Raw genomic sequence first — 27,854 nt, 5'->3', positions numbered from 1 at the left:
ACATTTGTTATCTTCTTTAAACATATGCAAAAAATGAATACACGTGGTATTACTATTTACAAAACAATTCAGACATATATTAGTATAAACTGTGACTTCCATAACCAGAATCACACCCATCACCTCAGCATATAAACTTTTATGAACACCAAGATATGGAGAGTGTTATAAACTGTGGCTTCCACCATTTTTTACTTCCATCTGAATCTGCTATTGTATCATCTCCTGGTCTCTTAATGTTAGTTTCCCTTGTTGAGTTGTTCTCATCTGTTTTTTTTTTTCTCTTATGAGAGCTCCTTTCCCATATCCCCAACAATTTTTCCAACATCAATTCTTACCTCATTAATTGTGATTCTTGTTCTGAAAATCTTGCTGAATCGATCTCCTTTCCTCCATGATTTTCTCCAAAATTTTCATTATATAATTTTGTGAACTTATTTGAATTAAGATGTTATTCATATAATTTTATTTTCATGTATAGTAAACTCAGTTTACAAGTCGATTCTCAAGTTTGATAACCTTGATTAGTATGCTAGTCATCGGTATTATTTTTTTAATGTGACATAAACTCAATCTTAGGAGTCTATGTTAGCTCTCGAGTTTGATAACATTGCTCATAGGAGAATAAAATTAAATGAATTGTTAAGATAAAATGAATATGGATCAAATTTCTCTTGTAAGTTAAAATCAACTTGCACTTCTCAACTTTTGCAACTTCCCTCAAGTCAACCTGCACATAATTTCACCGTAACATAAGGGACAAGATTGATTTATTTTACATGGTTCATTTTACTTTCTTCTGTTATAAGGGTTTGTTGAGAAGTTTATTTAAAGGGTCCTTTGTTTATGGGAAAATCAGATTATAAGATTAAATGAAATGACAAGGAAACTTGGTGTAAGCTCTTTATATGAACTTCATTCTTCATATCTTAAACCGGTTTACACAATAGAATTTGTACTCTAATTAGTAATAGCTCATGTTCTTGTAAATTTTGCTTGATTTGTGGTTTGCTGTTTCTAAAGTTCACTTTTTACTAAAGGACTAATATTCTGTCTAAAGTGAGGTACTGTGTGTTGACTTACTGTGGTGAAAAGACAAACAAGATGTCATGTTATAATCTGATCTTATGTTGTAACTTTTAGGGTGATGTTGGATGTGGAAAAACTGTTGTAGCTTTTCTTGCATGCATGGAGGTTATTGGCTCTGGCTATCAGGTTGGTGTGCCTATTATATTTTGATTTCTTTTTGTTTCTTTATTACCTTGTGTGAGAAATAGAGAAGATTGGGAGAAAATATCCCTTGTGTCTTTTGCATACACATAGGGTAGTTTATTTATAATGTAAGATATGGGCCAATGTTCTTAATACAGAATGGGCTGAGCCCAATTAACAGAAACACACATCTTAACATCTAACACCTTGGTTTCTCATTAAATTCTTGGATGTTTAGCTTATGGTAATTGTCTTTAGTACCTATCATTAGATTTTTTTTATTACACTGTTTTAACATTTAATTTACATTTTAAAAATTATGAACACCTATCCCATTGGGAATTGTTCGCCCAACATCTATTCAAACAGTTAATCACTTTTAAAACACAATTAATTATTAGAAACTTAAATAATCTTAGATATTATTGACCATTCGTGATGTATGTTTAACCACTAGATAGGCAAGTACAAATTGATAGTTGTATATCATTTACTTTGTCTACCACAACAAAAATGGTGTCTTTTCCCTTTGATTTTGGTAGACCTCCAATAAATTCCATGAAGATGTCTGACCAAACATGTGTTGGTATTGGTAGTGGTTGCAATAACCTACTAGGGCCCAAAGTCTTAGTTTTATTCCTCATGCCCTCCTAATATAAAACACCCGTGACTCTTTTAAGAGTATGAAAATAACCACTATGTCCTCCCGTAGGTGTTTCATGCAGCTCTTTAATAATTATACAAATTCTGGAAGAATTGCTTGGCAACACCAATATTCCTTGGTAGTACAGTTTCCATTTTTTGATCACGTAAAGAGGGTGGGCATTAGGGTCTACCAGTAAGTTTGTCATTATACTACTTAATTTGTTACTTTTCTCACCTCGTCTTCCCAATCTTCCCATTCTTGGGACTGCAAAATAGAGATGCTACTAAAATAAGCAAATTTGGATAATGCATCAGCCATAGTGTTCCCTCCAAAGCCACCATTACTGCTTGCATTCTTTCAACATTAGAGACTTCTTGCAAACAGAAATATCTGTCCAATCTATTAGTCCAGCCAAATGCATTTTCTCCTGCAAAAAATGAAATGCCGACCTTGAACCTCCTGGCATCTACCAATTTTGCTCATTTTCTCCTGACTTTCGGGCTGAAAACGTGTTCTGATTTGATCCAGATGTTGCAGTGCATGTGTTAGGTTTCTTTTGTCACGAAACCAATCTTTCACTCCTCACAGTACCCACTCACACACAAAAGAAAGAATATGAATGTATATTGCTTCTGTAATCAAAGAAAGAAGTGTTTACAATCTTTCCCCAAGGGAGCACTTTCCCTTCCACAGGAACAACCTCCTGTCAATACACTGAATATCAAAAAGCCCCCTTCTACCAGACCCCCCTGTCTTCTTACAGAGGCAACCCATTTCTAACTATCCAACAACAATTAATTCCTAAACTGTTTCCTCTGTCCTGCACCTATTACCCATTATAACCTATCATATTATAGCCTATCATTACACCCTGCTGCAAAACAACCTTGCCCTCAAGGTTGATACAGTAATGCTTGTTCCCATGGCTCATCTTCATCATAGGAAGGAATCCCACTGGCTACTGCCCTCCAATTCAGGTCTGGAGGCTTGGGTGGTGGTCTATATGAAAGAATTGTTGACTCCTTTAAGAGTTGCTTCTTTTCCAAAATTCCCATGGAGCATATGATTGTTCTATACTGCCTTTTGACTTGGTGACCACTTACATGGGCCTGGATTTTAACAATTTTCTGAGGAATGATCAAGAATTCTTTCCTCTTCTTCCAACCCCAAAACTTTTTTTTGTATTTTTATAGCAGTCTGGCTAAGCCCTCTCCTTGTCCAAATTTGTTCATCCTAGAAGCTAAAAAGGAAAGAGCTTGTTGATCTGACCATCCAATTTCATCATCATCATCATCATCATCATCATGATGCTGAGCTAATTGTTTCCCTGCAAGGAAATATCCCTGCCATTGGTCTTTTGGTGTTTTACATGTTTGTGACAACCATATCTTGAATTCTTGGATGAAATTTTTTCCACTCCCAGTCCCTGTAACTGCTGATAAACCATCCAATACCATGTTTCTCCTGTTCCCCTCAACTATCCTTGGCAAAGTTTCTGCAAGATCTTCCCAAGAAGAATTCTTGGATTTTTGTTGCCAGGTCTTGAACCCCTGGACTGCTTTTTCTTCCAGGTTCTTTGATGGTTGAGTTTTGATTGAATTTTCTCCTTTATCCGAGGGTTGCTTTGCTTTCTTGATGTCTTGAAAAATATCTTTCTCAGCATCCATACTTATCTTCCCCTCTTTCTTTCCTTTCAAGACATCTTGAAGAAATTCCTCTCTCCTTCCTATTTTTCCTTCATTAACATAATCTTGATCTCCATTTACAAACGCTGGACTGCCTTCTAATCCTTTTTCCTGGTTCTGCGCCCTTGTTCCAAGAACTTGCGTGAGTTCTTTAAGTTCTTGGCGTATACCCTGTGTCTCTGCTTTTAATTCCTCCAACGTTGTCTCCAACGAATCCATCCTTCCCTCTAGGGCATTCATTTTTCCATCCATCCTTCCCTCCAAATCCTTCATTCTTCCTTCCATCACGCTTCTCTCCCAATGATCCGATAGGTCAAACCAATTTGTTAGGTTTCTTTTGTCAAGAAACTAATCTTTTACTCCTCACAGCCCACTCACAGACAAAAGAAAGAATTTGAATGTATATTGCTTCTATAATCAAAGAAAGAAGTGTTTACAATCTTTCCCCAAGGGAGCACTCTCCCTTCCACAGGAACAACCTCATATCAAAAAGCCCCCTTCTACCAGACCCCCCCTCCCTACCTTCTTATAAAGGCAACCCACTTCTAACTACCCAACAACAATTAATTCCTAAACTGTTTCCTCTGTCACCACACCCGACAACCCATTGATCAAATTCTCCATCCTCTTGAAACGTTCATTTTTTCTTCTTTTCCAATCTTTCTCCATCATGCACAAAATTTTGAAACAAGCGTTCCAAAACCTCTATTCTTGAATCCATTCTGGTGTTAACCATAAGCCTCTTACACTGCTACCACAGGACCAAGAAGGGAGCTCTGAATACCATTTGATAGGACACCTAGTAGCTATAGACAGATCCAAGACAGATTTTTGAATGATTTTTTTATGAATACAGCTGTACTGCCAATGTGCCAGGAATACAACCCAAGATGTCTTAGAACAAAGGTCTTTTCGAGAAGACCCTAACTCTCCCAATCCCTTTTCCTCCTAAAACTTGAAAAACTAGAAAACTACAGCCTAAAGACATACTATATATAATAGTCTGTTTTACAAGGTTACAACTATAAGAGGTTATAACTGCCTCCTTTATTTATTTTGCCTAGTATAGACTTTACCACTGAACCTATCAAATGGGTATGTAATAGTATATGTTGATAACATTGTTCGTACAAGCAGTGACCACTATGACATTTCATAGACGAAACAACACCTTTGTCACCACTTTTAGACCAAAGATCTTGGTAAACTTAGATATTTCTTAGGGATTGAGGTAGCACAATCTAGCAATGGAATTGAGGAAGTATGCATTTGATATTTTGGAGAAATTGGGTTAATGAGTTCAATGTTTATTTATACACCCATAGATCTCAATGCCAAACTCTTATTTAGTTAGGGGAAGTCTCTCAAATCTTGAGAAATATAAAAGATTAGTTGGAATGTTTAATTATCTTATAGTTACTCTCCCTAACATTTCTTTTGCAATTAGTGTAGTCAATATAAAAGATTAGTTGTAAAGTTTAATTATCTTATAGTTACTCTTCTTGACATTTCTTTTGCAATCAGTGCAGTCAGTCAATTTCTTAATTCTCCTTGTACATATTATTCGAATGCAGACATTATTAATGTACATTAAAGAATCTCCTAGAAAAGGTTTGCTAAATGCTAACAATAATCATTCTGAAGTTGTTTGTTATTCAGATGTTGATTGGATAAGATATTCTTCTAATAGAAGATGCACATCCAAATATTGTGTCTCCATTGGTGATAACTTGATCTCTTGGAAGTGCAAGAACAAAAATGTTGTGGCAAGATCTAGTGCATAAGCAGAATTAGAGCTATGACCTAGCCACTTATGAAATCTTTTGGCTTAAACAATCACTTAAAAAGTTGTGATTTGGAGATGTCACTCAAATGAACCTTATATGCGACAATCAGATTGCTCTTCATTTTAGTTCTAATCTCATCTTTCATGAAAGTAGCAAACACATTAAAATTACTCGTCATTTTATTTAAGCAAGGATTATATCTGGAGACATCAAGACTAAGTTTGTTAACTCAAATGATCAATTAGCAAATATTTTTGTTTAGGCTTTATGGGGACCTAGAATTGATTATTGTTAGATATATATTATATCTTTTATCTTTTAGTTAGTTTGTTATTATTTCTTATTTGTATTTTGGGCTTAGCCCATATTTCTTCTATTATAAATAGAGAACCCTATATGTGTATTTAACACAAGGGATATTTCCTCCCAATCTTCTCTATTTCTCACATGGTATCAGAGCAGGTTCTCTGATCTTCTTCCGGGGTCTCTGCTGTCTGTCAGCGGCCGGCAGCCCCTAAATTTTCAGTGGGCAGCCCTTTCTCTTCTTCTTAAATCTGTGCCACAGTCAGCACCAGTGCAGCCAATCGCCTCTGCCGTCGACCATCGCCGCTATCCGCCGCCGGCGGCTGCCGTCACAGTTTCGACCGGTGATGATCTGAAGCGTCTCCTCGAGCGACGGCCAACCCCGCAGGAGTCAAGACCAGACTCATCTTCACGCGCCGCCTGTCTTCAGCTGGTCTCGGGTGCGTGTGTTGCCACGTGCCGCCTTGTCGTCGGCCACCGTCACAGTTCTGACCGGTAACCAGTGGATCTGGATTGTCTCTTCAAGTGCGACCTATCCCTGGTGGTCGCCGTCTCTGTCTCGTCCGCATGCGCTGTCACGCGCCTCCTCTCTTCGGTAGATCTCGGACGCGTGTTCATCACGCGCCGTCTTCTCGGCATCGGCATTAAACCGCGCTGCTGCCGGTCGTCTCGCCGGAGCTTCTTCTCTATGTTCTGACCCTCCATAGCAACCATAGCTTCCATCTTCTTTGGTCTTCACAGAATCTCCATCTTCTTCCTTTCTCACTAGATTTGCCGCAGTCGGCACCGGCGCAGTCAACCGCTGCTGCAGTCGCTACCGCCTCAGACAGACGCAACTGCGTCAGTTCTTCTTGGGCTAGAGTTTATCTCGATCTTCTTGTGATACATTGCTAAGTATCACCACTTGGGAGTTGTCCAACAAAGAATTTTGGACCTCCAACATGTCTTTGGATCTTTGATGCCTTTGTTTCAGCATTGTAGCATAATATTTTGTTTTGTTTTAGTGGTCCAACAACTGTGATATTTCACATTTTCCGCCGTTCACACTAAGGGGGAGTACGTTTCCAAGACACTGCAAGTCATATAAATATGGGTGTAGTCCCTGCAATTTTGTAGATTTCAGCTACTACTGTTGATCCCGTCACCCATCCATCATTGATGAGGATTTAGTGTAGTCCCTGCAGTTTTGTAGCTCTTAGCTTTCAGCTACTACTGTTGATCCCGTCACTCATCCATCAATGATTGGGAATCAGTCCTTGCAGTTTGTCATTGTCCACCACTGCTCTCCTTCATCCACTTTTGAAGTTGAAGTTTCACAAGCTGCTGTTAGTCCATCTATGTTTGCCTCACACTCTTGAAGACAAATCATCTAGTTCAACACTGAGTTCATCTATTCCAAGCTTAGTTCATACAATTTGTATGCTCTAGCTTGAGGGGAGTGTTAGATATATATTATATCTTTTATCTTTTAGTTAGTTTGTTGTTATTTCTTATTTGTATTTTGGGCTTAGCCCATATTTCTTCTATTATAAATAGAGAACCCTATGTGTGTATTTAACACAAGGGATATTTCCTCCCAATCTTCTCTATTTCTCACAATTATATTTGTAACAAGTTTGGTACATGCGATTTATATGCACTAGTTTGAGGGGGAGTGTTAGATATTGATAAGATATAATTGGATATTGTTAGTTACAATATAATTTGTATGTGTGCTTAGTTCATATATAAATACATTATCCTATGTGTATATTCTACATCATGTAATTACTCCTATACCTAGTTTTTTACTATTTCATAGTTAGTTTGAATGTTGTTAATGTCCCTAGCATTGTGGGTGAAGCTTGGACAAAGAAAGAATGAAGATGGATTCATTGAAAAACAATAGTACTCATGAAGTTGTTGACAAACCCAAAGAAAAGTGTATTGTTGACTGCAAATGGATATTCACATTAAAATACAAGTCTGATTGGTTTATACAAAGGTATAAAAACAAGGTTGATTGCCAAGGGATATCTTGAAGCGTATGGAATAGACTACCAGGATGCCTTTGCACCATTTGCTAAAATGAATATTGTTGCCCACTTTGATTGGAAACTTCTACAAATTTTTGTTAAAAATACCTTTCTCCATGGAGACCTATAGGAAGAAATCTACATAAATTTCCACCAGGGTTTGAAAGAGAGAGAAAAAGTAAAGTATGCACATTGTGGAAGGCTCTTTATGGACTGAAACATTCCCCTAGATCTTGGTTTGGAAGATTCACAAAAGGCCTAAGCCATTTGTGAGCTTGTTTGGCTTAAGCAATTGCCTAGAGAGTTACAATTTGGAGATGTCACTCAAATGACACTTATATGTAACAATTAGGCTATTTTTCATATTAGTTCTAATCTTGTCATTCATGAGAGGACCAAACACATTGAGATTGATTGTCATTTCATTTGTGAGAAGATTGTATCTGGAGACATCAAGATTGAGTTCGTTAACTTAAGTAATTAGTTAGCAAATATTTTCACCAAATCTTTACGGAGACCGAGAATTGATTATATTTCTAACAAACTTGGTACATATCATTTGTATGCACTATCTTGAGGGTGAGTGTTAGATATATTAGATTATTAGATATCTTAGATAGATATCTTATCTTTATCTTTTATCTTCAATTATTTTATTATTATTCTTTATTTTTATGTTGGGCTTGACCCATATTTCCTCTATAAATACAGTACCTGTGTGTATTTTCTATACAAAGGAGATTAATCCCATACATAGTTTCTCACTATATTCAATACTTCTTAAGTACATGCATGACTACTAAGCAACCACATTTACACACGTTTGATGAGCGGATACACATTGAAGAATTCCCAAGGTTATGAATTACATTAGTCTTGTATTATACTAACATTAGGTCGTCTTGTTTTATAATAGGCTGCTTTCATGGTTCCAACTGAGTTGCTTGCAATCCAGCATTATGATCGTTTGCTTAAATTGCTTGAAAAGTTGGATGATGGCATGAGCAACCCAACTGTTGCTTTACTCACAGGTTCAACCTCACTAAAACAATCCCGGATGATTCGTAAGGTATGCTTTACTAAAAAGTATGTGATGTCCAATTGATGTGAACTCAATTTTTCTTTTCTTGAACCTGTGTGAGGTATGCTTTAGTAAAAAGTATGTAATGCCCAAATGATGTGAATCCGATTATTCTTCTCTTGAACCTGAGTGGCATTCTTTTAATTTTATCTGTCATGTGAAGGGTATCCAGACTGGAGAAATCTCGATGGTCATAGGAACCCACAGTTTGATAGCAGAAAGTGTAGAATTCTTAGCCTTACGTATTGCTGTGGTGGATGAACAGCATCGCTTTGGTGTGATTCAAAGGGGAAGATTTAACAGTAAGGTGGTTCAAAGCTTTTTCTTCACGTTTTATATATGGTTTCGTTATGCTTGCACAAGTGCCCATACTGTGAATGTCACTAAATGTCATCTTTTGCATCCATTTTGACATTGAGCTGTCAAAATCATAACAGAATGAAGTAATTTAATTGATAGAAAGGATTGCAGTGCAGTGTAGAACTTGATGTTTCATCAATCGAAGCAATAACAATAGGTCACACTCCATTCTGCATATCTAATATGGAGATTCCCTTACATCAATTATATATTGGTGTGGCTATTTTTTGTTGCATAATCAAATGAAATATTAGTAGCTTCCTTTCCAATGTTGCTTATATTTTGGTTATTTATGTATGTATATTTCGTGATATAGAATGTTGGTTTTACCATTAGCAATTAACTAGTGTAGTAAAAATATAGATTTTAGATTAATCCAAATGACAAAAAGACTTATGCTGTTTGAGTATTTTGAATAATGTATTTGTTTTTTGAAATATAAGTAGTTATAGTTCATTAACTAAATTATGTAGTCCATTAAACAAGATATTTACTTAAATTTTAGTTCTGTGGTATAATTTTAAAAAGCTGATTGATCATCAAGTGAGTCTTCATAAGATTTTTACAGTTGCATAGATTAGATAAGTGTATCTAACCGTATACATTCATGTTATGTTTTTGTGGAAATTATGTATGTTCCTTGCTGCTGCACAAAATGCAAATTGCAACTTGCATATTGCTTATATCTTTCATTCCTGAAGTAATGTCTTAGAGTTGCTCTTTTCCCTCTTTTATCTAAAATTTTTAGTAACGTTATCATTGTGGTCTCTTAACTTTTCTCTTCTAGTTATACTATGCATCTTCAAATTCAAACATGGAAGAGGCCGTCACAGATGATTCCTCAAAGATTGATGCTTATATGGCTCCACATGTTCTTGCAATGTCTGCTACTCCTATCCCAAGAACACTTGCACTTGCTTTATATGGTGACATGTCATTGACACAGGTGCTTAATTTTTCATGTCCATAATTTTGATGCTAGAGATCTTTTGCCTCCCTCTAGATGTGTTCTTTTGCCCTCAATGTGTTTTGAATTTGTGTGAACACGTGAAGTGATTTCTACTTTGTTTGGAAGAACAATTATCAATTATCTAATTCATATGTAAAGGATGACACAACTATGGTCTGTATGCAAAACTCCGTCATAGTAGATTCTCATATAAACTTTGGACTGAATCAAGGTCAACTTATACTTTAAAAGAAGAATTATCTGATGGTGTGTGTAATGCAAACTAAACTTGTGAATATACAGAAAATTGAGTCTTATTAAGAGACTCTAAAAAAATGAATTCCATGAGACACACAGAACATAAATAAAAAGCCAAATATAAAGACTGAAATAAACAACACTTCTGTTAGGTTTCTTGGTGACAAGAAACCCTGTTAGTTCTGGTTTGGTCCAGAAAAACACAAGAATCTTAGACTTAAACCTGAAAAACAGATTTATTACTTCAAAACAAGTAGGATATTCGAATACAGCCAAGGGACAATGCTTCCTTTCTCACAAGATGTCACAGATCCAATCTACTCCCGGAACTGGATTTAGTAATGATATGTGGTCAAAAAAAGATTTTCGTTTTCAACCACTCTCTAGTTCTACGGTTAAATCACGTTTTGTTGGTCCCTTTGTTCCTTTTGTCGCTAGTCCGGGGCCCTTGTTTGATAATTCTTGGGTTCATTTTCCTGCAGGAGATGGAAATAATGGAGCAGCTGCTGAAAGTGCTGTTGCTACAATAGATGATGAAACCAAAGATGAAATTGAGGGTTTCACAGAATTGTGCTAAAAGAATCCAGAAAAAGTCGATGTCATTAGAGAGGGATTTTTTGGATTGAATATTTGTCATAGTTTATGAACCAAGAATAGATTTTTTGAGGGTAGTAATTATTGGAGCAGAGGGAACATCTTATCATGATGGCCTTTTCTTTGTTGATGTTTCCTTCCCAAGCAGCTATCCCACTGTACCCATGGAAGTCCACTACCACACTTGTAGGCTTCGGCTCAACCCAAAATTATATAGTTTTGGCAAAGTTTGCCTTAGGCTACCTAACACTGGGTCTGGCCATGAGACTGAGAAGTGGCAACCAGGTGTTTCAACAATTTTACAGGTAGGTCTATACAGGGTCTAATCCTGAATTCAGAGCCATAGTATAATGATCTTGGATTTGCCCATCTAATGGGTTCTAAAGAGAGTGTTTTTAATACCTTGCATTACAATGAGAACCCATTCATCCTATCAGCTAGGACAATGTTGTTTCATGAGAAGACCTCCAAAGAATTTTGAGGACTTCGTGGTTGGATAATTCTTCATCGAACTCATGATATTCGGGTGGCATGCAAAGCATACACAGATGGTGCTCAAGTAGGTTAATTGACCAAAGGTGGGGTGCATGATGTTGATCAAGGGGACAAGAGCTGTTCAAATCAATTTAGGTCTCTTTTATCTGCACATGTGGACATGCTTGTTAGAGAGTTTATGAAAATTGGAGCTAAGGATTGTGACAAAGTATCTCCATCAACAAATCCTTCTCAACCACAAGTTACTTTGTGGAGGAAGCTTCTGATGGATGTTGGTGTAATTGCAAAGATTCTTACTGATCTTCAGGTCTATCATGACGATCCTACAAAAATAAAGTGCTTGCTTCTACCTACCAAGCTGTTTGGTAGACGTAATGGGAAGAAGGCCTCCAAAGCTGACGAATCTTCCCCAAGTTTGATGAATTGGCTGATGGGAGATCAAGTCTTGGAGCACGTGTTAATCCAAGGGTAGAAAGGAAGCATTGAGGCAACCATGGGGAAGTTGTTGCAACAATTAAGGACTAGTTTCTAGACTTCAACCTTGAGGACAAGGTATTTTCTGCAGTAGCGCGTAGTGATAGGATATGTAATGTGTATGTGAGGAGGAAACATATTGTTGAATATATTGAAAAAGTATGTATAGGATTAATCTCCCTTGTGTTGAATATATGCATAGGATTCTTTATTTATAATAGAAGAAATATGGGCTAAGCCCAAAATACAAATAAAAAATAATAACAAACTAACAAAAGATAAATATAAAATAAAGATAATATATCTAACACTCTCCCTCAAGCTAGTGCATACAAATGCATACAAATCGTATGTACCAAACTTGTTACTAATATAATCCATAAAGTCTTCGTGAAAATATCTGCTTCTGCATTCGAGTGACACCAAATTGCTAATGATTTGCAAGACGACATAGAAGACGAAATACCAACCCAGAAGACTCCCCTGAGCAACAAATCTGGGAGGTTGCTCCATGTAAATTTCTTCTTGCAAATTGCCCTTGAGGAATGCCACCAGTGGATACAGAGGTAATTGTTGGAGAGCCACCATGACTATAAATAAACTAACAAAAACCATCTTTTCCATGGGAAAAAATGCATATATGGATGGGTCAAACGCAATGGTGACAAAAGAGAGGTCAGAAAAGATAGCAGTGGAAGAAGCCATGGATGAATAGGAGAGAGAAATATTAAAAAATCCAAGATTCTCCAATCAAGGCACAAGAGCAACCTCGATGCTCTGAATAGCTGCTTGAGAGGAGACGAGACGTGTGACAACCCACGATGAACCTGAAAGAGGAAAACGAGCGACCTCGACACTCTGAATTGGTACTAGGCATGCCACCATGCACGACGGAAAAAGGAGCAAATCCATAACTCAAAAGGCACTAAGAGCGCGTAAGAGCTTTGATGACGAAACCCTGGGACGAAACCCTAGCTCTTAGCAACGATGCAGATATTCGTGAAAACCCTTATGGGGAAGACCATCACCCTTGAGGTGGAGTCTTCTAAATCCATTGATAATGTCAAGGCCAAGATCCAGGACAACGAGGGCATCCCACTAGATCAACAATGTCTCATCTTTGCAGGAAAGCAGCTTGAGGACGATTGCACCCTCGCCGACTACGACATCCAGAGAGAGTCCACTCTCCACCTCGTCCTCTGTCTTTGCGGTGGCGCCAAGAAGCACAAGAAGAAGACCTATACCAAGCCTAAGAAGATCAAGCACAAGCACAAGAAGGTGAAGCTCGCTGTCTTGCAGTTCTATAAGGTTGACGACTCCGAAAGGTGCAGAGGCTCCGCAAGGAGTGCCCCAGCACTGAGTGCAGCACTGGAACCTTCATGGCTAACCATTTCGATCGTCACTACTACAACAAGTGCGGTCTCACTTATGTCTACCAGAAGGCTGGTGCGTAATTTCTTGTTTTGTTCGTTTAGTGATGCGACGTTTTTAATTAAAATTTTATCAAATACTTTATCGATTTGGATTATCTATTATTTGCATACATATTTTGTTAATTCCATTGAAGTGGTTCATATCAAATTGCTATGGTGGTTTATTGTTCTATGATGTGTTGGAAGTCCCACATTGACTAGAGATAAGGCCAATTTATAATATATAAGTGGGTGCAAACCTCACCTTAAAAGCCAGTTTTGTGGGGTTGAGTTAGGCTTAAAGTCTACTTCTTAACATGGTATCAGAGCTATGGTTAAAGTCTATCCTAGCGATATTTGTTGTTTGTTGGGCATATTGTTCCACCTGCTATTGGGCCGTTATCGGACCATCCATTAATGTCTAGTCTCACACTCGAGATGATGTATATACCTCGGCGTGAGGGAGGTGTGTTGGAAGTTTCACATTGACTAGAGATAAGACCAATTTATAATATATAAGTGGGTGCAAACGTCACCTTAAAAACCGGTTTTGTGGGGTTGAGTTAGGTTTAAAGTCCACTTCTTAACACATATAGAGAAGTAGTCGTTAGTTGGGTTGTTAGGTTGAGTGAGACTTTCTATATAGTGGGGGGGGGGGGGGTCGTTGTGTGCAGGGACGTTTTTTGAAAGTTTAGAGAATTGTTGACAGGATCATTAGCATCCTGTGTGAAGGGAACATTGTCCCTTGGATGCATTCCTGCAGTTCTTGTTGCCTAGAATGAATAATAGAAGATCTATTCAATGAGTATAGGTGGTTGCAGTAGTTTTTTTGGTTTCCTCTATCTAGAAACCTAACACACATGAAAAGAAGCACCAAAATCATGTATCCAACTAGAGGAGCATGGTTCTCTTCAGGGGTTGAATTGGTAAGCATGGCATTGGAAACTTCAGCAAGGGGCCTTGGACATGGATTAATCCAAGTATTGTACTTTGGCTAAGTAGATCGGTGGGATGGAAGAGGGCAGAGGCTGATTGGTGGCAGAGTCATAAAGAACAAGAGAATCAGGTTGTTGAAAAGTGGATTGACTGCATTGACTGCTGTCACGAATATGTTTACCACAATGATTAGAGCCTGCTTGAAAGGATTTGCCACGGCTAAAGAATCTAGGAGATGCAGAATTGGAAGGTGCTTGTGAATAGTGAACTGATGGTGGAAAAAACTTTTGCTGGTGGTGGGTGGTCCAAAATTCATGGCCAAGAAGAAGGGCCTCAACTTTGGTGATGGAAGGTGTCTGAAAGTTGCTTTCAATAGCAGAAATCACAACAGCATAATCAGGAAGAAGACCTTCATTGATGGCATAAACATATTCATCAGGCTTGACTAGACAACCAATGCCAGCAAGATCATCTTTAATAGACTTTATTTGACCCAACAATAGCTTCATAGTTTTGTTGTCAAGATTCTGAGCACGCAGATCAGTATGTAATTGACCTGCACGTGCCTTCATTTGAGTGAAAAAATGATCGTGAATCTACTCCCATACTCCGTGAGTGAACGACACCAAGGATTTCATTCATCTCAACCCTCACCTTAGTTTGAGGGGGGCTATTAATATTATATGTTTACTGTTTTTTGTTTGTTGTATTTTCTTTCTTTTATTACTGTTGCATCTGTTCTCCCTTTTTTCTTTTCTCTTTATTTTTTGTAATTTTCGGAGGTTACACTAATTTGTAACCACCCGATAACTGCTCCTAACTTCTCTCCTCTCTATATGTTCTGTCTGGGAGAACTGCATTTTCTCTGTATTGTTCATTTTGAACACTTAATATTACATACTGTTTTACAGTCACGGGACTACTTTTCCCTGTTTTTATTCAAATCTATTATGTATTAGTAGGAGCAATGGCCTCATTATTGAAATACAGAAAAAAGATATTATTCTTCCTAAATTTGAGAATGATATGATATTGTCCTTCCAACTTTTCTGGCTTTTCATGTATTTCATTTCTGATTCTAGTATAAAAATTTTTTGGAAAAAAGAGAACCCTGATATTATGTTTTTGTTTATACCAATTTTCACACTTAAACGTTTAAAACCATTTTTCTATTGCAAATGCTTTCTTTCAACACAGATAACTGACTTACCTCCCGGAAGAATTCCTGTTCAAACGTTTACCATTGAAGGAAATGACAAAGGATTTGAGGATGTCTACAAGGTGACCATCCTACTGAAACTGTACTGTGTCTTTATTATTCTTTTTTCTGTTGTCTCTTTCTTGCCTTTTATTCCTTTGTCTTAAAATTAATTGATAATTTTACAATGTATTTGATGAAATCTTGATAATGGCTATATTTAGGTTTGTGTTTCAAGACCACGCATATGGTGCTTTATTTCTAATCTGTAGTGGTACAATTAAGGAAACAAACAATGGATGTGTATAAAAATATTGTCTTATTGGATTAATTCATATAACAGAAGGTACATGTATTTGTGCAGATCAAATCTGCTATAAATTAGGAAAATAAATAACACATTAACTGGAAACCAATCTCTTATAAATAAGGAGGAGAAAAAGGAAACAAAACAAAGATCTTTCTAAAAATGAATCTGATCTGATGTGATCAGACAAGGAGAATGTGGTTGATGTAACTAATAGAAAGGAGAATAACGAGAGGATATGGAAAGTCTACTATCGAAAGAAATGTAGAAATTAATTTAGCTGTTGGTTAGCTGTTTGAAAGCTCTTGGGGGTTGGAGGATAAGGCTTTCTAAAGGAAAACCTATTTATTTTGTTTTGTAGATGGTATATGAGATTAGGAAGGAAAATAGTCTTGTAACAAGGTACACCTTGTGACAGAGATGATAATCTCCTTTGTGTGCATGTGTGTGAAAGATTACAGAGAAATAATACAGTTATGGAAAACTGCTTCTACCTTTCCTCTTTTTGTTTTACACATTCATTTGAAGGTTTCTAACAACTTTGGTATGACCTACCGGATCCAAAGGAGGTAGAACAGAATCATGGAAAACAGATTGAGTGTTTTGGAAATCGTTAATAGTTGTACTACATCTATAAATGCACATTGTACCTATGATTCTAAGTGAGTTACAATAAAAAAACATTCAGTTCATTTTCAATTCTCTCTCTTTTTTCTCGATTCAGTTTCTCTAAGATGATATCTAGAGATTTTTCTTCATTGATCTAGATTCTTCAACTTTGTTATACTTGAAAAGAGAATGAATTTTATTATCATTCATGTCTATTGCATTCTCCTTACACCTATTTGTAACAATTTAATCTTCCAAAAAAGGGAAATAAGGAAACAATATACTAAAAAATAAACTAGAAGATTCTACAGATATTTTCTCTAATTAGGTAGATTCCACAAATATTTTCTCTAATTAGGAAGATTTTCCTCTAATTACAACACTCCCTCTCCAGTTGGTAAATGAATATCAATCATTCCCAACTTGCCTACAAGATCTTGAAATCTACCTTAGGGTAGCCCTTTTGTCAAATTATCTGCTATCTAAAGTTCTATAGGAACATGAGTTGTAATCATAAAGCCTCTGTCTAGATTATCTTTGATGAAATGTCTGTCAATTTCAATGTGTTTGGTTCTGTCATGTATTGCATTATGGGCAGTAATAGAACCTGCATAATTAGCAACAATATATATTTTCATTGTCAATGTGTCTTCCCTTTTGAATAATAGCCCCTTTCCTGGACTTGACTTCAAATACTGGAGAATTTTGTCAACTGCTTGCATGTGTCTCTCTCTTGGATCATGCATAAATTGACTCACTACACTAACTACATAAGCAATGCCTGCTCTTGTGTGTGATAGATAAATCAATTTTCCTATCAATCTTTGATATTGGGCCTTCTCTAAATGAGCACTTTCTTCACTTCCAATGTTGGGACTCTGTTCTACAGGAACTGTTGAGGTTTTACATCTCAATTTCATGTTTCTTTGGGGAGATCAAGTATATATTTCCTTTGGGAGATGAAAAATATGTTCTTGGAGTAAGCGACCTCTGTTCCAAGAAAATATTTGAGTTTTCCTAGGTCTTTCATTTTTGAATTGGGTTGCCAATTTTTCTTTTAACACCAATTCTTTTGTTTCATTATCTCTTGCAATAATCATATCATCCACATAGACAAGCAATAGGGTGAGTTCACCTATAGAAGATAGTGCTTTATGAATAGAGTATGATCTCCTTGACTTTCTCTATATCCCAAGGAAAATATTACTTTTTTAAATCTTCCAAACCATGTTGTAGGCGATTACTTAAGACAATACAATGCTTTCTTTAGGAGGCATACCTTGTTTCTTTCATTTTTCACTTCAAAACCTGGGGGAATCTGCATGTACACATCCTCTTCTAGATTTCCATGAAGAAAGACATTTTTCACACCCAACTGGTGTAAGTCCCAACCAAAATGAGTAGTCAAAGCGAGAACAACTCGAACTTTATTCATCTTTGCCATCGGGGCAAACGTCTCCTCATAGTCAATCCCATAAGTTTACACCAATCTAGCTTGATATCTTTCTATTGTCCCATCTGGCTTATGTTTCACTGTGAATATCCATCTACACCCTACTGTCTTCTTGTCTCTAAGCTTATCAACAATCTCCTAAGTTGAATTTCTTTCTAATGCATTCATCTCTTCTTTCATGGCTTGATTCCAATGTTCAATTTTCATGGCCTTTTGGATTGAGGTAGGAATTTTTGTCACATCAAGGGGAACAATAAAACTTCTGTGCTTATCAGAGAGATTGTTAATGCAAGCATACTGAGAAATAAAATATTTAGCACATGATCTTCTTTCCTTTCTCAATGCAATGGGTAAATCCTCAGTAATGCTTACCTCCTCACTGTTATCTTCAGGGATCCTCACCTCCGGATTAGACAATTTTGCCAAGAAATTTGTCTTCTTCCTCTTCTCCCTCACTATGAACTATGGTAGCTTCATTGCTAAGATATTGGGCATTCTGCAAAGACAAATATGGTAATGACAAGAAGGAGAGCTCATCCACTTCAAGTGCTTTCTCCTCCTAAAGTGGTGGACTGGCATAAAAGGATTATGTTTCATGAAAGGTGACATCTATAGTGATAAAAACGCGATGACTCTTAGGATGATAACCCTTTTTTATTAGAAGGATATCCAATAAAGACACATTTAAGAGCTCTAGAATCTAATTTACTACGATTGGGATGATGAGAGTGAACAAAAATAGTACATCCAAAGGCTTGACTAGGTAGACTCGATATTAGGGAGGAAGAAGGAACAAAAGACAATGGAGACTCTATAGGACTAATGTCATTTAAGATACGGGTGGGTAACCTGCTGATGAGATATGTGGCTGTTAACACAGCTTCTCTCCAATAATTTTTTGGAATAGACTTTTAAAAAGAAGAGCTCTAGTTACGTCAAGAAGATGACAATTCTTTCTTTCTGCACCCCCGTTTTGTTGAGGGGTGTTTACACATGTTAGTTCATGAACAATACCATTATGAGACAAAAAATTGAGAAATTTACACATACTCAGTACCCCCTTATCAAACCTATTCTTTGAATATTTTTTCCAAATTGATTTTGGATAAGACAGAAAAAGTTAACAAAGATTTGGAAAACTTCTAATTTATTTTTCTTAAGGTATGTCCACATGACATGAGTACAATCGTCAATAAAGGTAACGAACCATTTGGCTTCGAAAATAGATTCTAGGATAGGTCTACAAACGTCAGAGTGAATTAAATCAAATGGAGAAGTACACTTTTTATGACTAATAGGATATGATGTACAATGGTGTTTTGACAACTGACAAATATAACAATTGAAAGACTCAACAGACTCCTTGGTAAACAAATGGGGAAATAAGGACTTGATAAGGTTGAATGAAGGATGCCCAAGCCTTTTATGATGTAGCCATATTTGGGAATTTGCCCACGCTCAGATGTAGCTTGTTGACTCATGATTTTTGTTTTGCTTTGGTCATCAGACTCCAATAGATACATCCCACTCTGCTCCTTAGCAGTTAATATTGTCTTCCCCGTGGCAAGATCCTAAAAAACACAATAAGTTGAGAAAAATGTTACTGAACAATTTAAATCATTTGAGTTTTTGCACAAAAATAAGACTATTGGTTAATTTTGGAACAAGTAAAACATCCTTTAATACAATAGATGATTCCAAAATTTTATTCACAGAGTCACATATTGGTATACCCTGACCATTTGTAACTGGAATAAGTTGTTCTCTATTTCTTTTACCATGAGTTGAAGGACACACGAAAATGTGTCATATGATCAGTTGTTCTTGAATCAAGAATCCAAATACCTTGAGACACATGAGTAATCGTATTGAGATAAATCTTACGTTTCATGGACAAAATACATGATTAAGAGGGCTTACTTATTAATTCTGTGAGAAATAAAGAAGATTGGGAGAAAATATCCCTTGTGTGTTTAGACTACACATAGGGTAGTTTATTTATATTGTAAGATATGGGCCAATGCCCTTAATACAGAATAGACTAAGCCCAAATAATAAAGACACACATCTTAACATCTAACACTCCCCCTCAAGCTGGAGCATATAAATCATATGTTCCAAGCTTGTTACAAAGATAATCAATTCTAGGTCCTCGTAAGGACTTAGTGAATATGTCTGCCAACTGGTTGCTTGAGTTAACAAACTCAGTCTTGATATCTCCGGATATGATTTTTTCTCGAATGAAATGACAATCAACTTCAATGTGTTTGGTTCTCTCATGGAAGACAGGGTTAGAGCTAATATGGAGAGCAGCTTGATTATCACATATAAGTATCATGTGAGTGACATCTCCAAATTTCAATTCACTAAGCAATTGTTTAAGCCACACAAGCTCGCAAGTAGCTGATGCCATAGCTCTATATTCTGCTTCTGCACTCGACCTTGCCACAACACTTTGCTTCTTACTTTTCCAAGATATCAAGTTGCTACCAATAGAGACACAATATCCAGAAGTAGACCTCCTATCAGAAGGGGAACCAGCCCAATCAGCATCTGAATAGCAAACGATCTTTGTATCGTTGTTAGGGCCATATAGCAAACCTTTTCCAGGTGATCTTTTAATATACTTCAGTATACGAACAACTGCATCCCAATGGTCTTCACATGGGGAGTTTAGAAATTGACTCACCACACTAACTGCGAAGGAAATGTCAGGACGCGTAACAGTAAGATAGTTTAATTTACCAACTAGTCTTCTGTACCGTTCAGGATCTGAGAAAGGCTCCCCTGATTTGGTAGGAGTTTGATGTTAGGGTCCATAGGTGTCTCAACAGATTTACAATTCATTAACCCTGTTTCCTCCAAGATGTCTAACGCATACTTCCTCTGAGATATGACAATACCATCATTGGATTGTGCTACTTCAATACCCAAAAAGTACCGGAGTTTGCCAAGATCTTTGGTTTGAAAATGATGACAAAGGTGTTGTTTCATCTGAGAGATGCCAAGATAGTCGCTTCTTGTGAGAACAATATCATCGACATACACTATTAAATAGATACATCCAGCACTCGAGTGGCGATAGAACACTGAATGATCCGCTTCACTGCGAGACATACCAAATTGTTGAACAACACAACTGAATTTACCAAACCAGGCCCGAGGAGACTGTTTTAGGCCATATAAGGATTTGCGAAGACGACATACCAATCCAGATGACTCCCCCTGAGCAACAAAGCCAGGCGGTTGCTCCATATAAATTTCTTCCTGCAAATCACCATTGAGAAAAGCATTTTTGACATCAAGTTGGTAAAGAGGCCATTGATTAAGAGTGGCCATGGCAATGAACAGGCGAACAGAGGTCATTTTTGCCACTGGAGAAAAAGTATCACCATAATCCAAACCAAAAATCTGTGTGTAGCCTTTGGCAACCAGTCGAGCTTTCAGACGATCAATGGTGCCATCAGGACCAACCTTGATAGCATACACCCACCTGCAACCAACAACAGACTTTCCAGATGGTAATTGGACAAGCTCCCAAGTTCCACTTTCCTGTAAAGCACTTAATTCATCCATCATAGCTTGACGCCAACCAGGATGAGTTAAGGCATCACCCACAGATTTGGGAATTGACACAGAAGAAATGGATGAGAGACAAGTATAAAAAGATGGAGATAATATGTGGTAATTAAGAACAGTATAATGGGGGGAAGGGTTACGGGTAGAGCGTATACCTTTACGGAGGGCAATAGGCAAGTCAGACTCAGTTGCTGGAGCCGGAGGAGACACATGAGGCGGCACCGGAAGTGAGTCATGAGGGAGACAATTACGGCGACTATAAACCTAAAGGGGTGGAGGTGAAGGATGATCCTGTGGTGAATGAGAGTCTAAAGAAGGAGAAGACAAAATGGGTGGAGCATCACCAGGAGGATCACAGATAAGAGGAATATCAACAGTAACAGGGAGAGGTACAGAACTAGAAGATAGATGTGAAAAGTAAAAAGAAGACTCATCAAAAGTGACATCAGCAGAGATAAAATGACGATTGAGGGAAGGGGAAAAACACTTATAGTCCTTTTGTGACCGTGGAAATCCTAAGAAGACACATTTGTGAGACCTAGGAGACAACTTATCAAGACCAGGACTAAAATCATGAACAAAACATGTAGACCCAAAAACTCGAAGAGGTAATGGATGCAGAGGGTCTTGAGGAAATAAGATAGAATGAGGGATTTTGTTCTCTAGGACGGAAGATGGCATGCGGTTGATAAGATAACATGCCGTGAGAACAGCATCACCCCAAAAACGTGAGGGTACTTGACCATGAATGAGAAGGGTACGAGTTGTTTCAATAAGGTGTCTATTCTTGTTGAGGGTTATAAGCACATGAGGTTTGGTGAAGAATGCCATGAGAAGCCATAAAATGTTTAAACTGTTGAGAAAGGTATTCACGGCCATTATCATTGCGTAAAGTGCGAATAGAAACCCCAAACTGAGTTTTTATTTCATTGAAAAAGGTTTGAAAAATAGAAAACAACTCAGAACGATTCTTCATGAGAAACAACCAAGTACATCTGGAATAGTCATCAATAAAGGTAACAAAATACTGAAATCCTAAAGTTGACTTAACACGACTAGGTCCCCAAATATCAGAATGAACCAATGAAAAGGGGGATGACGCTCGTTGTGAAACACTACGAGGAAAGGAACTACGAGTATGTTTACCTAACTGACAAGACTCACACGACAAACTTGATAATTTGGACAGACTCGGAACAAGTTGCTGCAGTTTGGCAAGACTGGGATGACCTAACTGAGCATGAAGAAGGGATGGTGACTCCATGATTACGCCAGCATGTGGAGAAGGGCTGAGATGATATAGGCCATGAGACTCACATCCTGTGCCAATCATGTGTTTCGAACTCCGGTCCTGCAACCAAACAGAATCTTTGGTAAAAGAAATAACACAATTAAGGGAACGAGTTAGACGACTTACGGACAATAAGTTCAACGGAGACCCAGGGACATAAAGTACATTATCAATGGATATGGAGGGAAAAATATGAACAGTACCAATACCACGAGATGAGACTCTAGACCCATCAGCCATCGTTACCGAGGGTAAATTAACTGAACATGACAAGGAAGAAAACAAGGACTTGTTACCAGTGATATGATCGGTGGCGCTTGAGTCAAGGACCCAAGATCCGAGAGAGTGAGTCAGACCAACAAAAGGAGTACCTGTGCGTGTAATAGAAGCAGATGTAGTGGAACTAGAGTGCTGACGGTCCTCATACCATCTGAGAAATTCCTGAAAGAGTAAAGGGTTATTTATGGGATTTGATGTAGGATGGTCTGCAGACGGTGATGGGAGAGGTGGATCAGAATTAGCCATTGCTATAGGTCGAGGAGGATGTCCATGAAGCGCATAACATCTATCAATTTTGTGGCCTAGCTTGCCACAGTGGTCACATTTTGGACGTCCTTTACCTGATTGGCGAGACTGACTCCGATCATCAAGTTGGGCAGCCATGGAGAGGGAGAAACCCTAAAAATTCAAAGTGCTCTGATTGACGCAACGACCACAGATCCAGAAAGAGGGCGAGGAGGCGATCACGGCGGTGGAAAGCTCCGGCGACGCGCCGGCACGCGCGGCGGCAGCGGCGACTCTTGCGGCGGCGCGTGGAGGCGCGTGAGAGGTCCGATCGCCGCGATCTTCGTACGACGGTGGTCGCCCGGCCGAGACGCTTCCGATGGTGTGGTCGCCGGTCGATTCTGGAACTCCGGCGACGGCGACGGCGACGACGGCAGTGGCGGTGGCGACGACAACGACGGCGACTGCGACAACAGCAGCAGTGATGGATGCCGGAGACCGTGGAGTTGACTGGAACTATTCCTGTGCTCTAGATACCATGTGAGAAATAAAGAAGATTGGGAGAAAATATCCCTTGTGTGTTTAGACTACACATAGGGTAGTTTATTTATATTGTAAGATATGGGCCAATGCCCTTAATACAGAATAGACTAAGCCCAAATAATAAAGACACACATCTTAGCATCTAACAAATTCAAACATTGCTTTCAAGCGCTCGAATTCCTCCTTATAAGGCTTCATATCAAGATCAAAGGAATAATTTTTTACCTCAAACATCCCTTGGAACACAATCAGGTGTCTATGGTGACCCTATCCGAGACGACAATGATGTGTGGACTACACTGCGAAAAAGTAGCAGTACTCAAAACTCGTGGATCGGACTCGGGCAACCCTTTCTATGATGGCGGCGACGAGTGGGTCTAGCAGGAACTAGGCGCGTGGGCTACACGCGCCAGCGATGGTGGTGGTGCATGGCTGTGTCTTTCCCAAAGCGATTTTCGGCAATGTGTTCTTCGTAGTCAGGTGCACCTTGTTGCCCTATCAATGACCCCAACAATCTGATCTTCCAAAAAAGGGTAATAAGGAAACAATATTTTGAAAAAAAAAACTAAAAGATTCTACAAATATTTTTTCTAATTAGGAAGATTCTATAGATATTTTCTCTAAATAGGAAGATTTTCCTCTAATTACAACATAAGATGAGTTTTATTTCGTTATCTCGGTACAACATTTATAGGAAGAATTATTTCCTTGAATTTTAGGGATAGATTAGTGTACAGGTTTATTCCCTTGTATTCTATTTATTCCCTTTTTGTATTTTTCCAAAATTAGAAAATTGTTGGAGATCCCACGTTGACTAGAAATGAGGCAAGTTTATAGTATATAAGCGGGTGCAAACCTCACTTTACAAGCCAGTTTTGTAGGGTTGAGTTAGACTTAAAGTCCATTTCTTAACATGATATCAGAGCCATGGGTTAGAGTATCCTAACGAAGTTTGTTATCTGTTGGGTCTATTGTTCCACCTGCTATCGGGCTCCTATCGGACCACTCATTAATGACTAGTCTCAGGCTCGAGATGTATATACCGCAGTGTGAAGAGGGTGGGTTGGAAGTCTCACATCAACTAGAGATAAGATCAATTTATAATATATAAGTGGGTGCAAACCTCACTTTACAAACTGGTTTTGTGGGGTAAAGTTAGACTTAAAGTTCACTTCTTAACATGTCAAGCCACTATCAAACCACCAATTAACGTTCAATCTCACACCTTACAAGCCGGTATAGTAATATTGTGTTAGGCTTAAAGTACATTTTTTAAGGTGGTATCAAAGTCATGGACCAGAGCCTATTTGAGATTTACTATTTCTTCGACCTATTGTGCCACCTACTATCACCTAATATCACCTACTATGAGGAGATTTCTTGTTTGTTTGGCTTATTGTGTCACGTGCTATCAGGCTGTTGTTGGACCACCTAATAATGTCTAGTCCCATGCTTGAGATGTATGTACCTCAGCTTGAGGAATGTGGGTTGGAGATCCTATATCAACTAGAGATAACCCAAGTTTATAGTATATAAGTGGATACAAACCTCACCTTATAAGCCGGTTTTGTAAGGTTGAGTTAAACCTCACCTTATAATATATATCATATTTTACGCACTTTGTGTATTTTCTTTCTTTTTATGATATTGAGGTGTGTTGTATGATTGATGTTCTTTGTGAGAGTTGGGATAGCAAACAACATAGTGATGTGTTAACATTCTCATTTCTATTTCAAAAGCACAATCTAAACTAATAGTTATGACTAAATAGTAGCTTATGTATTTTATTGAGAAATATCCTTTTATGTCAATTGACCTTCGAAGTTTTCTATGTTTTAGAAAAGATTTTTTTTTTTCAATTTTTTTCTTATGATGTGAATTTAAATAACCGTTTTCTGATACAGATGATGTTGGATGAGTTAGAAGATGGAGGAAAAGTTTATCTTGTCTACCCGATTATTGAACTTTCTGAGCAGTTGCCTCAGCTTCGTGCTGCCTCTGCAGATTTTGGAGTTATATCGCACCGATTTCAAGGATATAATTGTGGCTTACTACATGGAAAAATGAGAAGTGAAGAAAAAGAAGAAACATTAAGAAAGTTTAGAAGTGGAGAAATACATATACTACTTGCAACTCAAGTAATTGAGATTGGTGTTGATGTTCCTGATGCATCTATGATGGTTGTGTTGAACTCTGAGAGGTTTGGAATTGCACAACTACACCAACTTAGAGGACGAGTAGGACGTGGTACAAAGCAATCAAAATGTATACTAGTAACATCAACTGTCAGTAGCCTAAATCGTTTGAAGGTACTAGAACAATCATCAGATGGGTTTTATCTTGCTAATATGGACCTTCTCTTACGGGGACCTGGTGACTTGCTTGGAAAGAAACAATCTGGACATCTTCCTGAGTTTCCTATTGCCAGATTGGAAGTTGATGGGAATATTTTACAAGACGCGCATGTTGCTGCACTGGTAATTGTTGAATAACACATTCTTCATTGTTTATGTGGTGATTTATTACTTTAAATTGCCATGGTTGTCTATATAGTAAATTACTAATTGCCCGAAGTGCATGTCTCAATCAACTTAATTTTAATAAATGGTCATTTATTGCTGATCTAAAAGATTCTTATTGAAAATCTTTCATTGAGTTTAACTACCACTTGAATTTTGGTCAAGTAATTCCCTATTTGATTCTTGATAAGTCATGGACATCAACTCATTTAGTTTAGCATAGGGATCAAAACTACATTTTCTTTGATTAGTTAGCACCTCTTTGTGATTTTTTTTTAGAATATCCTAGTCTTCTTTAATTGAATTGGCTTAAGATATCTTCAATTGGCAGACAATAACAAATAGAAAGTGCAGAAAAACATCAGAGATATAGGTAAAAGAGAGCAAAATACTCCACCAAAGTCAAAGCATAGTAATTTGGACTTTTCTATTTCCAGATTCTGATAATGCCTATTAGAGAGATGTAAATATTCGGTTATTCAACTGGATGCTCTTTTCTTTCTTAGTCTGTTATGCAAACAATAGGCTTTAATGCCTATATATACAAAGTTTGTACTCTCAGTTGTTAGTGTGGAATACGATACAATATCAATTTCTTGTTTACATTCTTCTCTCATTCTTTTCTATTATGGTATCAGGAGCCTCAAATTGATCCGCAATGGTCAATCCAAGCTCCCATCCATATGCTTCCTAGTTTTTCCCAATTTTTGTAGTTGAAAAACTGGACGATTCCAGTTATCTTTATGGGAAACAAGTTGAGCCTCTGTTATTAAGTCTCATTGTCTTCATCGCTTTGTTGTTAACCCAATTATTCCTCCAAGATTTCTTACTATTGACGATTGTGCTGCTGAAGTTGTCAATCCCGCATATGAAGAATGGGAAGTTCAAGACAAGATCTTGCTTTCTTTGTACAATCGACCCTCTCCAAGTCAATTCTGTCATGCATTTTTGTTGCTGTTGATTCGTATCAGGTATGGGAATAGATACATGACCACTTCTCAACTAAGACCAAGGCTTGTGCGAGGCAGCGTCAACTGATCTTTGACCAACTTTTCTTGAAAACAAGACCATGCGAAAGTTCTTGGGACACATAAAGTCCATTGCTTATGAACTTGCTAGCATTGGACGTTCTGTTAAACCAGAAGAATACACTGATGCAATTTTTGCAGGGCTTTCTCTAGAATATGCCCCAACCATCAGAAGTAAATTTGAAATGCCTCAGATTACAGTAGAGGCTCTTCTCCTTGCCCATGAGTCCAGCAACAATCGCTTTCTTCGCTCAACTATTCTGAATCTTATTATCAACTGTCTTCAAAAGTTCAAGAACACTCGAAGAACTTCAACCACTTCTGTTCTTCTGATTGTCTGGTTTATGGACATAGTGACACAGTCGTGGTGGCAGATTTGCAAACTTCCAATGCCAAATCCTTCTCAAATATGGTCACACCGCAGACATTTGGTTATACCGCGCAGATACTTCTTACCAACCAAATGAGTCTCTTGTTTATGATCTGTATTTTCTAGTATTATTCTTTCTTATTAATGCATTATTCTTTATTATAGAAATAATACCCTATAGTTGCTTGTCCCGGTCAGTTTTCCACATGGAATCAGCGGAACAGTGATAAAAGTCACTGAAGAGGG

General features: G+C 37.7%; 1 protein-coding gene and 1 pseudogene across 3 annotated transcripts in view; both read left to right on the top strand.

Annotated features, from left to right (window-relative positions):
• Positions 1-27,854, top strand: part of LOC108335774 (ATP-dependent DNA helicase homolog RECG, chloroplastic) — a 38,559-nt gene that overhangs the window by 9,054 nt on the left and 1,651 nt on the right. For 2 of the 3 annotated variants that reach the window (XM_052870124.1, XM_017571922.2), the window contains exons 11-16: positions 1,144-1,215; positions 8,565-8,717; positions 8,893-9,036; positions 9,877-10,035; positions 15,405-15,488; positions 25,596-26,168. In XM_052870124.1, coding sequence (XP_052726084.1) covers positions 1,144-1,215; positions 8,565-8,717; positions 8,893-9,036; positions 9,877-10,035; positions 15,405-15,488; positions 25,596-26,168 — 1,185 coding nt within the window. Of the gene's footprint in view, positions 1-1,143; positions 1,216-8,564; positions 8,718-8,892; positions 9,037-9,876; positions 10,036-10,778; positions 10,916-15,404; positions 15,489-25,595; positions 26,169-27,854 lie in introns of those variants that run through there. The other variant, XM_017571923.2, reaches the window with a different exon arrangement.
• Positions 12,838-25,647, top strand: LOC108335777 (ubiquitin-40S ribosomal protein S27a-like; annotated as a pseudogene).

The sequence above is a fragment of the Vigna angularis genome, chromosome 10 (assembly GCF_016808095.1).
Source record: "Vigna angularis cultivar LongXiaoDou No.4 chromosome 10, ASM1680809v1, whole genome shotgun sequence".
Taxonomy (NCBI): domain Eukaryota; kingdom Viridiplantae; phylum Streptophyta; class Magnoliopsida; order Fabales; family Fabaceae; genus Vigna; species Vigna angularis.
This window is presented reverse-complemented; position numbering and strand designations above follow the sequence as displayed.